Source organism: Rhinatrema bivittatum, chromosome 7 (genome assembly GCF_901001135.1).
Source record: "Rhinatrema bivittatum chromosome 7, aRhiBiv1.1, whole genome shotgun sequence".
NCBI lineage: Eukaryota > Metazoa > Chordata > Amphibia > Gymnophiona > Rhinatrematidae > Rhinatrema > Rhinatrema bivittatum.
In genome coordinates, this window is record NC_042621.1 from 91,243,614 (window position 1) to 91,259,832 (window position 16,219).

General features: G+C 45.1%; 1 protein-coding gene across 3 annotated transcripts in view; it reads left to right on the forward strand.

Moving 5' to 3' along the window:
• Positions 1–16,219, forward strand: part of DNAAF1 (dynein axonemal assembly factor 1) — a 288,119-nt gene that overhangs the window by 184,767 nt on the left and 87,133 nt on the right. For all 3 annotated transcript variants that reach the window (XM_029608670.1, XM_029608669.1, XM_029608671.1), the window contains exon 8: positions 9,344–9,510. In XM_029608670.1, the coding sequence (XP_029464530.1) occupies positions 9,344–9,510 (167 nt within the window). The remainder of the gene's footprint in view (positions 1–9,343; positions 9,511–16,219) is intronic.

Genomic DNA, 16,219 nt, shown 5'->3' on the forward strand with positions numbered 1-16,219 from the left:
CCCATTCCTATCCAGGAGAGCAGGCTCTGCATACCCTTGACTGTAAACGCGCTCTAGCTTTCTACCTAGACCGTACAGCTGCCCACAGAAAGAGCACTCAGTTGTTTGTCTCTTTCCATTCTAACACATTGGGACAGCCTGTGGGTAAGCAGACTCTCTCCTCCTGGCTAGCGGACTGCATATCCTTTTGCTATCAGCAAGCGGGCATTCCACTTCAAGACCGTGTTAAAGCACACTCTGTAAGGGCTATGGCGACTTCAGTAGCACACCTACGATCGGTGCCACTTCCCGACATTTGTAGGGCTGCCACCTGGAGTTCTCTCCATAATTTTACAGCCCACTATTGCTTAGACAAAGCCGGAGGACAAGCTTCCATCTTCGGCCAGTCTGTATTGCATAACCTATTTACAACGTGATGTACCAACACCCTTCCGCCTACCCGGTGGGGTTCAGGATGCCCTCTCCCAAATTCCAACCCAGCTTTGTGCCTCGGGCACGTCCCTGGGTACATTTGGTGCATGTCCGGACATTTTCAGCTCGGTACTCACCCATATGTGAGGACTACCATCCTGCTTGTCCTGTGAGAAAGCAAATGTTGCTTACCTGTAACAGGTGTTCTCACAGGACAGCAGGATGTTAGTCCTCACGAAACCTGCCCGCCGCCCCGCAGTGTTGGGTTCGTTTTCTTATTATATTTTTTGGCACTGCCTGTAGCTTTGTAACAAGACTGAAGAGGGACCCCTTGCTGCCTGCAGGTTTAGTGCCATACTGGGCATGCCCAGTAGGGGCCAGTCAAAGTTCTGGAAACTTTGACAAAAGAGTTCCATGATTGGGCTCCATCCTGTGATGTCACCCATATGTGAGGACTAACATCCTGCTGTCCTGTGAGAACACCTGTTACAGGTAAGCAACATTTGCTTTCTCACTTCTACAGTCGCAGAAGTGATCCGTGGTCCCTGGGAATAGATGCTGTCGTACAGGTCTGGCTGGAAGACAGAGTGCTTTATGCCTTTCCTTCATGGCCCTTGCTGGGTAGGATGATTCGCAAAATCAAAGGCCACAGGGGGCTAGTACTCCTGGTGGCGCTGGACTGGCCCAGGCATCCGTGGTATGTGGATTTGCGATGACTCTTGGTGGAGGCCCCCCTTTGTCTTCCACCACACATGGATCTGCTTCAGCAGGGACCGGTTCTTCACGAGGATCAGACTCAATTCTGTCTTACGGTTTGGCCCTTGGCAGGGCTCTGCAGTGATTGCCACTTTACTGCGCGCTCGCAAGTTCTCCACTTCCTTGGCTTATGTGTGGGTTTGGAGAGTTTTTGAGGCCTAGTGTGAGGAGCGGGGTGTTCTTCCTCATTCAGTTAAGATCCCTCTCATTCTGGATTTTTTGCAGGATGGATTGAATAAAGGCGTGGCCCTTAATTCCTTGAAGGTGCTGGTTGTGGCTCTTGCCTGTTTCAGAGGCCTGGTGAATGGGGTTTCCTTGTCATCTCATTCTGATGTGGCCCATTTTTTTGAAGGAGTTTTTGAAGCACCTTGAGGTTATTGGTTCCATTGTGGAGTCTTAATTTGGTGTTGGACTTTTTAGCGGGCCCTAAGTTCCAACCACTGAGTAGTCTTTCCATATGGTGTTGACTTTGAAGACTGTTCCTGGTAGCTATATGTTCTGTGCATCAGATTTCTGAGCTGCAGGTCTTGTCTTGCCAGGTGACTCTGGAGGCATTACAGCTGTGTACTCCATCCTTCTTGCCCAAGGTAGTCTCGGATTTTCATTTGAATCAGCCCATCTCCTTGCCATCCCTGGATAAGGTCGGGATGCAGAGGAGTTTCGTCTTTTGCGCTTTTGAATGTTAAGCATCTTGTCATACAGTATCTGGTGGTCTCTGAGTCTTTTCAAAAGACGGATCGCCTGTTTGTTCTCTATGCCGGGAGTAAGCAGGGTGCTTCGGCTTCACGAGCTACCATAGCTCGTTGGATTAAGGAGGTGGTCACAGTCACATATGTGGATGCTGGAAAGCTGTTGCCTACTCAGGATAGGGCCCATTCCATTAGGGCTCAGGCAGTGTCATTGGTGGAGGTTAATTTGTTGTCGCCCACTGATATCTATCGAGCTGCGATCTGGGCCTCCTTACACACTTTTTCCAGATTTTATCGTCTGGATGTGCAGGCCTGAGAGGATGCAGCCTTTGCACGTGCAGTGTTGACTGGACTGCGGGCAGCCTCCCACCCTGTTAGGGAGCAGCTTTGGTACATCCCACTGGTCCTGAGGCTATCTGTCTACATGCTAGGAAATGGAGAAATTACTTACTTGATAATTTTGTTTTCCTTAGTGTTGACAGATTGATTCAGCCTCCCACCCTCAGCTGTCGCATGAGTGTGTCTGTAGTCCTCTTGTGGGGCTATGGGTCCCAGGGGTTTATGGTAAGTGTTCATCCAGTCCCTAGCTTGGGGTACCTAGAATCTTATGTGAGTTCAGTGTTTATGGTTGGTTGAGAACAGTTCTAGTTATCTGTTTTTAATCATGTTTTTAATCATGTTTTTTTGCTAGTCTGTCCACAATTGCTTTTACACAATGTTAGGTTCTATCATAAGAACATAAGAAAATGCCATACTGGGTCAGACCAAGGGTCCATCAAGCCCAGCATCCTGTTTCCAACAGTGGCCAATCCAGGCCATAAGAACCTGGCAAGTATCCAAAAACTAAGTCTATTCCATGTAACCATTGCTAATGGCAGTGGCTATTCTCTAAGTGAACTTAATAGCAGGTAATGGACTTAGTAGTTACCACCCAGAAAAGAGATCTAGGCGTCAAAGTGGATAATACAGGGTGACCCATGGAAAAGTAGCCTGCCTCCAATGCACTGGTATTGGAGGCGGGCTACTTTTCCATGGGTCACTCTGTACATTGAAATCATTGGCCCAGTGTGCTGTGGCGATCAAAAAAGCAAACAGAATGTTAGGAATTATTAAGAAGGGAATGGAAAATAAAACGGAGGATGTCATAATGCCTCTATATTACTCCATGGTGAGACCGCACCTTGAATACTGTGTGCAGTTCTGGTCACCACATCTCAAAAAGGATATAGCTGCACTGGAGAAAGTGCAGAGAAGGGTGACCAAAATGATAAGGGACATGGAAATGCTGCCCTATAAGGAAAGGCTAAAGAAATTAGGGCTGTCTACAAAATCATGAAAGGACTGTAAATTGGTTATTTATTCTCTCAGATAATAGAAGGACCAGGGGGCACTCCATGAATTAGCAAGTAGCTCATTTAAAACAAATTGAAGACAATTTTTTTTCACTCACCGCATAGTTAAGCTCTGGAATTCATTGCCAGAGGATTTGGTTACAGTAGTTAGTGTAATGGGCTTAAAAAAGGTTTGGATACGTTCCTAGAGGTTAAATCCATAAACTGCTATTTCGGTAATTAATAAGCAATAGTAGCTTTTGATCTATCCAATGTTTTGGTACCTGCCAGGTACATGTCACTTGGATTGGCCACTGTTGGAAACAGGATACTGGGCTTGATGGATCCTTGGTCTGACCCCGTATGGCATATTGTATGTTCTTAAAAGAATACTATAGAAAAAAGACCCAAAAAATAGCAAAAAGGAAATGAACTCAACAGGTTAATATATATTCTGCTATAATATGAAGCTCTTGTCCCATCTCTTAATGAAAATATAATGTGACCATTAGGGATGTGAATCGTGTGCCCAATCGTCTTAATGATCAAAATCGTCTGGCAAGAGAAGAAAATCATGTTTGGCACGATTTTCTAGTTAAAAAATCGTTTTTTCCGATTAGTGCGCACTAACCAATGTTAGTGCGCATTAACAGAAAATGATACAATTTGACACTTTTCAGGTCAGTTAAGGTCAGTTTAGGAATGAATATGTATTCCTATTGGCTGCCCTCTTATTTATTCATGTTACCAAGGTTCCCACTGACAATATATGGGGGATGGGAAATGGAAACAGTTGGTAGCTTGACAAAAAAAGTAATGTGATCAGTCAATGTGACTAGAACTTGTGCCCTAGCCCTGATACCGGGAGTGTTGTGATCTTCCTGCACGCAGTGCCCTATCCCTGATACCAGGGGTGTTGTGATCTTCCTGCATGCAGTGCCCTATCCCTAATACCAGGAGTGTTGTGATCTTCCTGCACACAGTGCCCTATCCCTGATACCGGGAGTGTTGTGATCTTCCTGCACTCGGTGCCATATCCCTGATACTGGGAGTGTTGTGATCTTCCTGCACACAGTGCCCTATCCCTGATACTGGGAGTGTTGTGATCTTCCTGCACGCGGTGCCCTAACCCTGATACCGGGAGTGTTGTGATCTTCCTGCACACAGTGCCCTATCCCTGATACCGGGAGTGTTGTGATCTTCCTGCACTCAGTGCCATATCCCTGATACTGGGAGTGTTGTGATCTTCCTGCACACAGTGCCCTATCCCTGATACCAGGGGTGTTGTGATCTTCCTGCATGCAGTGCCCTATCCCTGATACTGGGAGTGTTGTGATCTTCCTGCACGCAGTGCCCTAACCCTGATACCGGGAGTGTTGTGATCTTCCTGCATGCAGTGTCCTATCCCTAATACCAGGAGTGTTGTGATCTTCCTGCACACAGTGCCCTATCCCTGATACTGGGAGTGTTGTGATCTTCCTGCACTCAGTGCCATATCCCTGATACTGGGAGTGTTGTGATCTTCCTGCACACAGTGCCCTATCCCTGATACCAGGGGTGTTGTGATCTTCCTGCATGCAGTGCCCTATCCCTAATACCAGGAGTGTTGTGATCTTCCTGCACACAGTGCCCTATCCCTGATACCGGGAGTGTTGTGATCTTCCTGCACACAGTGCCCTATCTCTGGTACAGGGAGTGTTGTGATCTTCCTGCACTCAGTGCCCTATCCTTGATACCGGGAGTGTTGTGATCTTCCTGCACACAGTGCCCTAACCCTGATACCGGGAGTGTACCTTAAAAAAAAAAAAATGTTGCCTCGTCCTATCAAAAGCAGAGAGGGACTTTTAAATTCCCTGCTCCTCAGGCGCCGCGCTGACTTATCTAGACCTCCGCCGCCACCGCTGCTGCTGTGATTGTGAGGAGGGAGGCCTGCGCGATCGGCACCCAGACCCGTCAGGGTAAGGCCATCCAACTCCCCCTTGCCCCCGGCGAGTCCAGCCACCGATCACGCCGCCTAGACAGCTAGCCGCGCCACTCATCAACGCGGCTCTCTAAGTCCCGCCTACCTTAAAAAAAGAAGTTGTCTCGTCCTATCAAAAGCAGAGAGGGACTTTTAAATTCCCTGCTCTTCAGGCGTCGCGCGTCTGCGTCGCACGCCGAAGGTGCACGACAAAGGGGCAGGCCCCTTTGTGCGCCCCTTCGTGCAGCCCCGGAGTAAAACCTTATTCCTACAGTCCTGTTTTCTAAAGTCTTCGCCTCCTATCTAACTTCGAGTTCACTCTATCATCCCCTTTCTTCAGTGGCTACCCATCTCTGACCCCGCTGCTTATCGAGACTTCCTGGTCGGTGCTACATTGTGAGAAAAACCCAGCTCAACCGAACAGACTGCAGACTGTTTTGACTCCCATTATCCAAAGGACCACGTTTATCCTTTATTTGCACCCAATCCAATTGGAAACCAGCAAGAAACGTAGCTTCAAATTCAAATTCATAAAGATTTGGAAACCTAGGAGATGTCACCCAGAAACAACATTATCCACTCAGTTTAGGGACTTTTAAAGTCAGGGCCCTCCCGCAATAAAAGGGCCTGCCCCTGCTTTTCGCCCGTACGTACAGTCCCATTAAAAAAAAAAAAAAATTCTAATTTTGCTAAAACTCAAGAGATCTACAGAATTGCTTGTCACTGTGCACCAATCGGAAATGATCACTCGCCACATTCCCACTATCAAACACTTCAACGCGAACCATAAACTGGCTAGATTTCTCCAACACTCACCATTAATCAGAAAATTAACTCCCATTATGGTAGCACCTATCACTCAAATGTTAGGTCTAATAACTTTCTCTATTTTTCTTTTAAATACACAATCACTACTAAAAAAGGTCACACTTCTAAGCGATATTCTCACAGAAGAAAAGCCAGACATATGTGCGATCACCGAATCATGGCTAAAAGATACCGACACAGCCATAATAAATCAACTACCCACTGACACATACAATGTTTTTTCCATTCCAAGGAACAAAAAGAAAGGTGGAGGTATTCTCCTGGCTGCCAAAAAGAAATTTAACCTTACAGTTCAAACTACTTCCCCCTCTTTCAAAATAGAGACTGGCCTTTTCAAATCCAAGGAACTTCAAATTTGCCTGATCTACTCCCCCCCCCAGCATACTTGAAAGTAACCCATCTCTCCTTACAGAATTTATTACCAAAAACATCGATATACACCTCCCTACAATTATACTCGGGGATTTGAACTTACACTTTGATCGCAACTCACTAACCCCAGCCTGCGAAGCATTAATGACCTCTCTTAATGCCCTAGGCTTTCAACAAGCTGTGACCAACCCGACTCACAAAGCTGGTCATACCCTTGATGTTATTTTTACTAACTCCCTTATTGAAACAAAACATCCCCGCTGCACTCCTATTCCTTGGTCTGACCACTTCCGGATTGATACTTCCTGCACAATAAAGCACTCACCAACTAATGTTCACAGCAAAAAAACTATCTACTTCCGAAAACAAGGTCAAACAGATGAAATTAATAATGTGATATCAGAAGATCTCAAAAATTTAGATCTCACAGACGCAGAAACAGCTACCTCATCTTGGTTTAAAATTACCAGTAACATAGCAGAGAATCTCTGTCCCATACAATCCAAAGAAATCAACTCTGAAAAGATAATAAAAAAAAAAACCCTTGGTATACTCCCGATCTAAAAGCAATGAAAATGGAGCTACATAAAACAGAAAAAGAATGGCGCAGAAACCAAAATTCTACTACTTTATTAAAATTCAAATCATTGCTACACAAATATCGCCAAACCACCGATAAAACGAAGAAAGATTTCTACGCTGCCAGAATCCACCAATATCAATTCAACCCTCAAGCACTCTTCCAATATGTCAAAAGCCTTGTAACTGCTCCAGCTCACACCAGCCCAAACAACGACGATGATTCAAAATGTGAGGAACTAGCTATGTTCTTTTATAACAAAATACATTCTATTCTAACGTGATTTAAGTCACAAATTGCACCGAACTCAAACCTTAACTTCAACTCCACCCACATCAGCAATCCCACTTACTATCCCGCTCCTTCACACACCAAGCTACATCAGCCACTCAAAATAAATCCGAAACAAAGCTAACTAATCTTGAGATCACTACCGGTATTGAAGTTGAGTCAATTCTAAAGAAAATGAAACCAGCTTTCCACCCCACAGACATCTTGCCCACCAAGACTCTTCTTTCAATACGTTCTACAATAGCAAAACCTATTGCAAAGATTCTTAACAAATCCATCACCACAGGCATAACTCCTATGATGAAAAAATCTAACCTAGATTCATCTGATCCAGCAAACTTTCGTCCAGTATCAAACCTACCCTTCCTTTCAAAAATTATGGAAAGAGTTATCAACAAACAACTAACTGATTATTTAGATGAACATCAACTACTCTTCCCATCCCAATATGGGTTCAGAAAATACCACAGCACGGAAACGCTTTTGATATCACTTTCAGAGGTGCTACTAAAAGCGTTAGATGCTGGAAAATCATATCTCATCGCCCTTCTCGATATATCAGCTGCATTCGACACGGTAAATCACAACACCCTCATTATCCGCCTCTCTGAAATAGGTATCTCTGGCTCGGCACTACTATGGTTTGTCATTCCTAAGCAACAGATCTTACAGTGTTAGATGTGGACGAAGTGAATCCAAGCCAAGAAATCTCTCTCAAGGAGTCTCCCAAGGATCTTCACTCTCCTCTACATTATTTAATATTTACCTTACACCATTATGCCGGCTACTTTCAAAACTGGGTCTTCAACACTTCATCTACGCAGATGATGTTCAGATACTCATACCTATTACCAGCACAATTACAAATGCCCTGAACACTTGGAAGGCAGCTTTATTAGAAATTAAAACAATTCTCATGGACAACCAATTGGCGATCAATACCAATAAAACTGAGCTTACCATAATTTCACCTCCAAAAAATACACCACTGAGCAACACTGGTCTTACACAAGACATCTCCACTATGACACAGCAAGTACGCAGCCTTGGTATCATCATTGACAGCAATCTCACGTTTAAAAAATTCATCGCGGATACGGTTAAAAATGGTTTCTTTAAGCTACACACACTTAAACGTATTAAACCTCTCTTATACCAATATGACTTCCGCACAGTCTTACAAGCAACTATTTTATCAAAGATTGATTACTGCAATGCACTGCTACTAGGTCTTCCTAAAGCTACAATTCAACCATTGCAAATGTTACAAAATGCAGCTGCCCGCATTATCACTGACACAAGCCGCCACGAGCACATTACTCCAGCACTTCAGTCTTTGCACTGGCTACCCGTGGCTTCCAGGATAATATATAAATCCATAACGCTTATACATAAAGCCATTCACAACAGAGATATGCACTGGTTCACCGATCATCTACAATTCAAAACATCAATCCGCCCAACTAGATTCCAGCATTTAGCTAAACTGAAGATCCCCGCGCCTAATCTAACCAATCTTTCTACTACGAAAGAACAATCATTCATCATTGCTGGATCAACAATATGGAACACCATGCCCTCTGAATTACACCAGGAACTTTGCCACTAAAAATTTAAACAAAACCTAAAAACTTGGTTATTCAAAAAAGCCTACTATTAATGAACTGAGTCCTCTACTATTCATCCTAATTTATTTTCACAGTCACTCATATATTGATTTTTATGCTAGTCATACAAAGTTATACATGGTATTGTATTATTTCAGTTGCTATGTTATATTGTAAAGCGCAATGCTGAATTAATGTTTGAATGTAAACCGAGGTGATGTTACCTACATGCCCCGGTATATAAAAAAATCTGTAAATAAATAAATAAGGAAAACAAAATTATCAGGTAAGTAATTTCTCCATTTTTTAATTTTTAATCTGGTAGGACCATTTTTTACTATTTCACCTACATCTTTTATGAATCTCAAGAGTATTTTGTTGGTTTTTCTTATGATTCTACAATGGGAATGGTGAATTTTTGAAATATCACATTTGCTTCATTTGTTCTGGTTTTCTGGCAAGCTATGTGTTTAAAGTTGTATAAAGCACTGTAAGATAATTTTGTTCATTTCTGCTAGAGCATGTGCAGAAGCTTGGATCAAGGGTGGTCGAAAAGCAGAGAAAGAAGAAATGGAAAAGTGGGAGACAAAAGAAAGAAAGAAGATCCAAAAGAGTATTGATGCATTGATGAAGATTAGACAACAAGCTGAAGAGAAAAAAAGAAAAAATAAGATGGAAGAAAGAGGTATTGTTTTGTATATCTCTACAATTTTCATCAGCGGGCTAGATTTCAGTTTATTTTTGAATAATGACTTGAAAATTGTGTTTTCCTTAAATTTAAGGTCTTATGTTTTTCCAAAGTTATAAATGTAATTTCAGATATAAATCTGTATAGATTTTAGTGTTCTTCCTAATATTTTGATATAGCTTACTCCTTGCTTATTGATATCACAAAAGTATTTGTTGTTAATAGCAAAATAATTTGCATGTTTGGGATAGAGTATTCTCCAAGGACAAGCAGGATGGCTCCTTGCACAAGGGTGACATCATCTGATGGAACCTGGCACGGAAAACTTATGTCAAAGTTTCTAAAACTTTGACTGAGCCTCACTGAGCATGTCCACACATTTTATTTATTTATTTATTTCAGATTTTTATATACCGATATTCTTGCATAAAATGTAAATCAAACCGGTTTACATAGAACAGTATGAGCAGGAAATATAATTCCTTTGTCTAATACAATAAACGTTTATAATTAATCTATTTAACATGTTAAAGACAAAGATAAAAACTTGGGGGAAAGGGTTAGTTACAAAGATATTATTGAATAAGGCACCAAGGGTTGCACAAAGGGGAAATGTATTATACCATGCGGCCACGCGAGATCCCTTCAGTTTCCTCAGAGCCTTTCTTTGGTATTTTTGAACTTTGAATTCCCGTAGGATTTTTCAGCTTTTCGTTGTGAGATCCCATGGTCTTTCCATAGTATCCCTAGGTAGGTTAGTTCCCTCCGGGCAGCAGTGCCCATCAGAAATCAGTCACCCCACCATTGAATTCAATTTAGCATCCCTTTTATTTCGAGTTAACAGGTCTTCAGGATTTCAGTGATGTCCCTGATGCTTGAGAACCATGCCTATCACAGACTGGAAGGCTTATCTGCATACCATTCCCAGCAGTCCCCAGAAGAGGATTTCAGAGGTCACAGCAAGTGATCCAGGCTTCGAACTCCACAGCTCCAGCTTCCAGGTCCATTAGGCTCAACACATAAAAATGTGTGTCATGGGGGTAACATGAATGGCTGCGGCCATGTGGCCCAGCAGCTGCCAAGCTGATGTCTGTTGATGCTTTTGGATCTCTGCTGCAATGGCCATCAAGGTGACAGCCCTTTGCTGCAGGAGGAAGACTGCTTGAGTCGTGTCTAGTGTCATGCGTACAGTTTTCTTGGCCTGAAACATGGACTTAATCAGCCAGTCATCCAGATAGGGAAACACATGTACCTCAAGCCTCTGTAGGTGCATCGCCACCACAGATAAGCATATTGTGAAGACGTGGGGTGGATGCGAGCCCAAAAGCAGAATGCAATACTGAAGGTGCAAGTTTCCTACCACAAATCTGAGATACTTTCTGTGACTTGGGAAGATCTCAATGTGAGTGTAGCCATTCTTTAGATCGAGAGAGCATAGCCAGTCCCCTTTTTGCAGGAAGGGGATCGAGGTTTCCAGGGAAATCATCTTGAACTTTTCTTTTTTTAGAAACTTGTTAAAGGCCCTGAGGAATAGGATGGGATGGAGTCCCCCTGTTTTCTTTGGAATCAGGAAATACCTGGAGTAAAATCCATGCCCACTGTGCCCTGGTAAAATGAGCTTGACTGCTCTGGCCATTAACAGGGAGGAGATCTCTGAAAGCAGTACTTCCTGTTTAGGAAGGGTATTAGGGTGCAAGGGTATTAGGTGCCCTAGGCGAACCTTCTGCCTTGCACCCACCCACCCGCCATTGCACCAGCCCCTACTGGCTCGAGTCAAACTCAAGCCAATTAGTCAGGTCGGGTGAGGACAGGATGGGTCACTCATCGGTCGGCAGCAAGAGAGAAGAGACAGCCACTGCTGTGGTGGCAGTTCTGCAGCTACTGGCAGGATATTTCAACCACATCCAATGAGCGACCTGTCTCGCTTACCCAATACAGACTATTAGCTCGAGTCAAACTAGTTTGACTTGAGCTGGTAGGAGGCAGCACGACAGACGGGTCACTTGGTGAAATATCCTGCTGGCAGCTGTTGAGCTGCCACTACTGCTGCCACGGCAGTGGCTGTCTCTTCTCTCTTGCTGCCTTGGCTATTGCCCTTGGGACCCTGGCACCCTAGGCCACCGCCTAGTTCGCCCAGTGCTTCTGCCGGCCTTGTTCATGTTGTCCTACAAGCCCCCAAGATGGGCTCAGAGGGCTATTTGAAGGGACGCCCAATAGATTTAATTTGTGTCTTCTCCAAACAATTCTGAGAACCTATTCATCCAAGGTTATACTGGGTCACCTGCATTTTGGTCCAGTCTCCTGTTCCTGTGCTCCTCCCCTGGCTCTGTTTCTGCTCCTGCCCTTGGACTCCCTCCCCGGTTTTTGACTCCTGCCTGGTACTTCGTCTATGCTTGACCTCCGCCTGCCCTGACCTCCAGCTTGTCTCTTTGTCCTGCCTGTTTGCTGCTTGCCCTGACCTCTGGCCTGTTCCTGGTATCGCCTGTCTGCCGCCTACCTCGACCTTGCCTGACTGATGCCGTGTTGTCTTTTCCTTGGACTCCTTGACATGAGAGACCCTCACCTAAGTCCTGCTGGCCCTGGCACCCATGGCCTCAACCTGCAGGGAACATGGGCTGGTAAAGGTGAAGCTCCAGTTAAGTATTCTCCACCTGCATCACCTCCCGGTGTTGAGGATCACCAGGGGCCTTCACTTGGTGGTGATATCAACCTTGTCTCGGCTCAAGGATCCACATATGCAACAGGTTGCTAAGGCCATGGACCCAGCGGATCTGAGTGGTCTTCAAGCCATCCCCGGTTTGGCTCAGCGGCTCCAGCAACAGCAACAGTGCCTGGATGTCCTAGCAGCCATGGTGAAACATCTAGTGAATCGCCTGTACTCAGCACCAATGCTCAGTGCCCCCCCACCTATGCCCATGGCAGCACCGGTTCACGCTGCATCCCTCCACCTCCCGGCACCTCCTCGCTATGTCAGAGACCTGAAACAGTGCCGCGGCTTCCTGAACCATTGCTTCATGCATTTCTCCTTGCAACCAGCCCAATTTACTAGTGACCAGATCAAGACCACCTTTATTCTGTCACTTCTCGATGGCAAGGCCCTAGCTTAGGCCTCCCCCCTGTGGGAACACGGGGATTCCCTTCTCCTGGATTTTACGTGCTTCGTACAGACCTTTAAGCAGGTCTTTGATGAACCCGGACAGCAGTCCGCGGCCACCTCTGATCTTCTTCACCTCCGCCAGGGATCACGCCCCTTGGTGGAGTATGCCGTGGAGTTCCGCACCTTAGCTTTGGAACTAGGGTGTGTTACCACTCACGATCAGCAGGGTCCCGGGCTCTTGGTGTTTCCAGCGCGCAGCATCACCGACAGGCAGCAGCATCACACTACGCGCCTCAGGCTGAGGCTCCACCCCCTTTAAGCATGTCATACCCAGAAGTCCGGCAAATTGCGTGGGAGAACTTCAGTACTTAAAGCCCCGACTTCAGCATAATCTCGCCTCAGCTACAGGCTATCTTGTGCTGGTACTCTTCTCGGATTCTGTTGTTTTGCTGCCTGACTTGGTTTGCCTTCTTGTTTATTCTCTTGCCTTGCTGCCTGCCTTGACCTGGACCGGACTTGGATACTCTTGCCTCGCTGCTTGCCTCGACATGGACCGGACTTGGATTACTCTTGCCTTGCTGCCTGCCTGCCTCGACCCGGACCGGACTACTCTTGCCTCGCTGCTTGCCTCGATCCAGATCGGACTTGGATTACTCTTGCTTTGCTGTCTACCTCAACCCGGACTGGATTTGGACTAGTCCTGTTTTTCACTAGCTGGGTGGACATCACCATTCCTACCGCCTGAGATCCTTCCCTTTGGCCTAAAGTAAGACTGTTAACCATCAAGGATTCACTAAATCGGAACAGTTAGCTGAGGCCATGTATCCCTTGGATTTAACAGCACTACAGGCCATTCCCGGGTTAGCTTCCCGCATCCAGCAGCAGCAGGGGGAGCTTAATCAAGTCACAGGAGTACTGGAAAGACTGGTGGCAAAAATGGATGCATTGTCAGTCTCAAACCCGGCCGCGCCAATCCCTCCCCCCCATAGTACGTCTAGCTCCCCCACCACGATTCAACGGAATCTGCAGCTATGTCGGGCGTTTATCAACCAGTGTCATATGCACTTCTCTCTCTAGCCAGCAGTATTCACTATGGATAGAACCAAGGTCACCTTTATTTTGTCGCTATTGGAGGGACCGGCCTTGGCCTGGGCCTCTTCTTTTTGGGAACGAGAGGACCCACTTTTGGACAATTTAACTCAATTCTTGAGAGACTTTCGGCTAATCTTTGATGAACCCAGCCGTTCTGCTTCAGCATCAGAAGAATTACTTCAAATAAGACAGGGGTCTCGCTCAGTGGGGGAATACGCAGTTCAATTTCGTACATTAGCCGCTGAATTACGTTGGGGAGAGGACAATCTCACGGCCATTTTTCGACAAGGACTTTCTGAAATTATTAAAGATCAACTGGCAGGCCGTGATATACCCGACAATTTGGAGGAATTAATTCGTCTGGCCATACGATTGGATCTATGAGTTCAGGAACGCTCTCAAGAGAGAGGCATGTGCAACGACCAGTTCACCTGGTGCCAACCTTTCAGCAACCTCTTATGAACCCTCGGGTTTTGGAGACTCCAGCAGCATCCGAGGAACCTATGCAAATCAACCGATGTCACATCACTCCTCAGGAACGGCAGAGGTGTAAACTGAACAATCTCTGTTTATATTGTGCGGGACCGGGACACTTCGCTAACAAATGTCCGAATAAGTCAGGAAACTCTCGGGCCTAGGCTTGGTGGGAGAGGCCTCCCTGGGTCCATTCAGCCCCTTTCCACAGATTCTGATTCCTGTAGCCTTAAAGTTTGGACAAGAGACCCTTCAATGTCAGGCCTTTGTAGACTCCGGAGCTGTAGGCAACTTCATCGAGGAGCAATTGGTCAACAGATTCCATATTCTCACCGAGACTCTCAAAACTCCTTTGGTAGTCTCATCCGTTTCCGGACAACCCATTGGAGAAAGGATTACCACCATAACTCAATCCGTCAACATGACTACGGGAATACTTCATCACGAAACCATCCAATTATTCATTCTGCCTTCTTCGGTCAACCAGATTATTTTAGGACTACCCTGGTTGAGACAACACCAACCCCACTTAGACTGGGGGAACTTGCAACTGGCTAAATTGAGCTCTCACTGTCAACGCAACTGTTTAACAATCGTTCATCCACCCAACATTATCACTTCTGATTCCACAAAGATTCCAGCTGCCTTACCCAAGCACTATGCAGAATTTATTGATGTTTTAGCAAACAACAAGCCGAAACCCTTTCACCACATCGTTCTTATGATTGTAAAATCAAATTACTGCCAGGTAAAGAGCCCCCCAGGGGGAGAGTTTATATCTTATCAGAACCAGAATCGAGAGCCATGACACAATATATCCAAGAAAATCTGGCAAGAGGATTCCTTAAACCTTCCTCCTCCCCGGCGGAAGCAGGATTTTTTTTTGTCAAAAAGAAAGATGGCTCATTACTGCCGTCTATCGACTATAGAGGACTAAATGCTATAATTAAGAAAAACCGGTATCCAATTCCTTTAATTTCAGAACTTTTTGATCGTCTAAAAGGAGCCCAAAATTTCACTAAGCTCGATCTGCGAGGAGCCGATAATTTAGTCCGAATTTGGGAACAGGATGAATGGAAAACAGCCTTTAACACGCATGATGGACACTACGAGTATCGTTTGGCCTATGTAATGCTCCGGCAGTCTTTCAGAACATGATTAATGACATTTTTTGTGATCTGCTATATTCCCATGTCATTGTTTATCTGGATGACATTCTGATTTTTTCTAAAGATCAACAACAACACCAACATCATGTCAAGCAAGTATTACAACGCCTCCGAGACAACAAATTATTTGTTAAATTGGACAAATGTCTTTTCCATCAGGAGGAGCTACCTTTCCTGGGGTATATTGTTTCAAAAGAAGGCCTACGCATGGATCCGGAGAAACTTAAAGCCATTTTGGACTCAACCCACAGGACTGAAGGCCTTACAAAGATTTTTGCGGTTTTCCAACTATTATTGCCAATTCATTTCAGACTACTCCACGTTGGTAGCCCCCCTTACTCCCTTAACAAAGAAAAAAGCCCCAATTCATAACTGGCCCGTGGAAGCCATCCAGGCATTTCAACAGCTAAAACAGGAATTTACCAAAAATCCATGCCTTATACGACCTGATCCAGCAAAGCCTTTCATTGTGGAGGTTGATGCCTCAACCGTAGGGGTTGGAGCTATTCTATTACAACCCTCGGACTCTGGAACAATACTCACATGTGCCTATTTTTCCAAAATATTTTTTCTCCAGCGGAGAGAAATTGTGCCATAGGAGAAAGAGAATTACTGGCAATCAAGGCAGCATTGGAGGAGTGGAGACATCTTCTAGAGGGGGCCAAATATACTGTCAAGATCTATACAGATCACAAGAATCTCGCCTACCTATCACAGGCACAACGTTTAAATCCCAGACAAGCTCGCTGGGCATTGTTTTTTAGTTGGATTGACTTCAAGATACATTTTCGGGCCGCTGAGAAAAATGTTAGAGCAGATGCATTGTCTCGAAGTTTCATTCCAGAGGATACTCTGGAACCATGTCGCCATATAA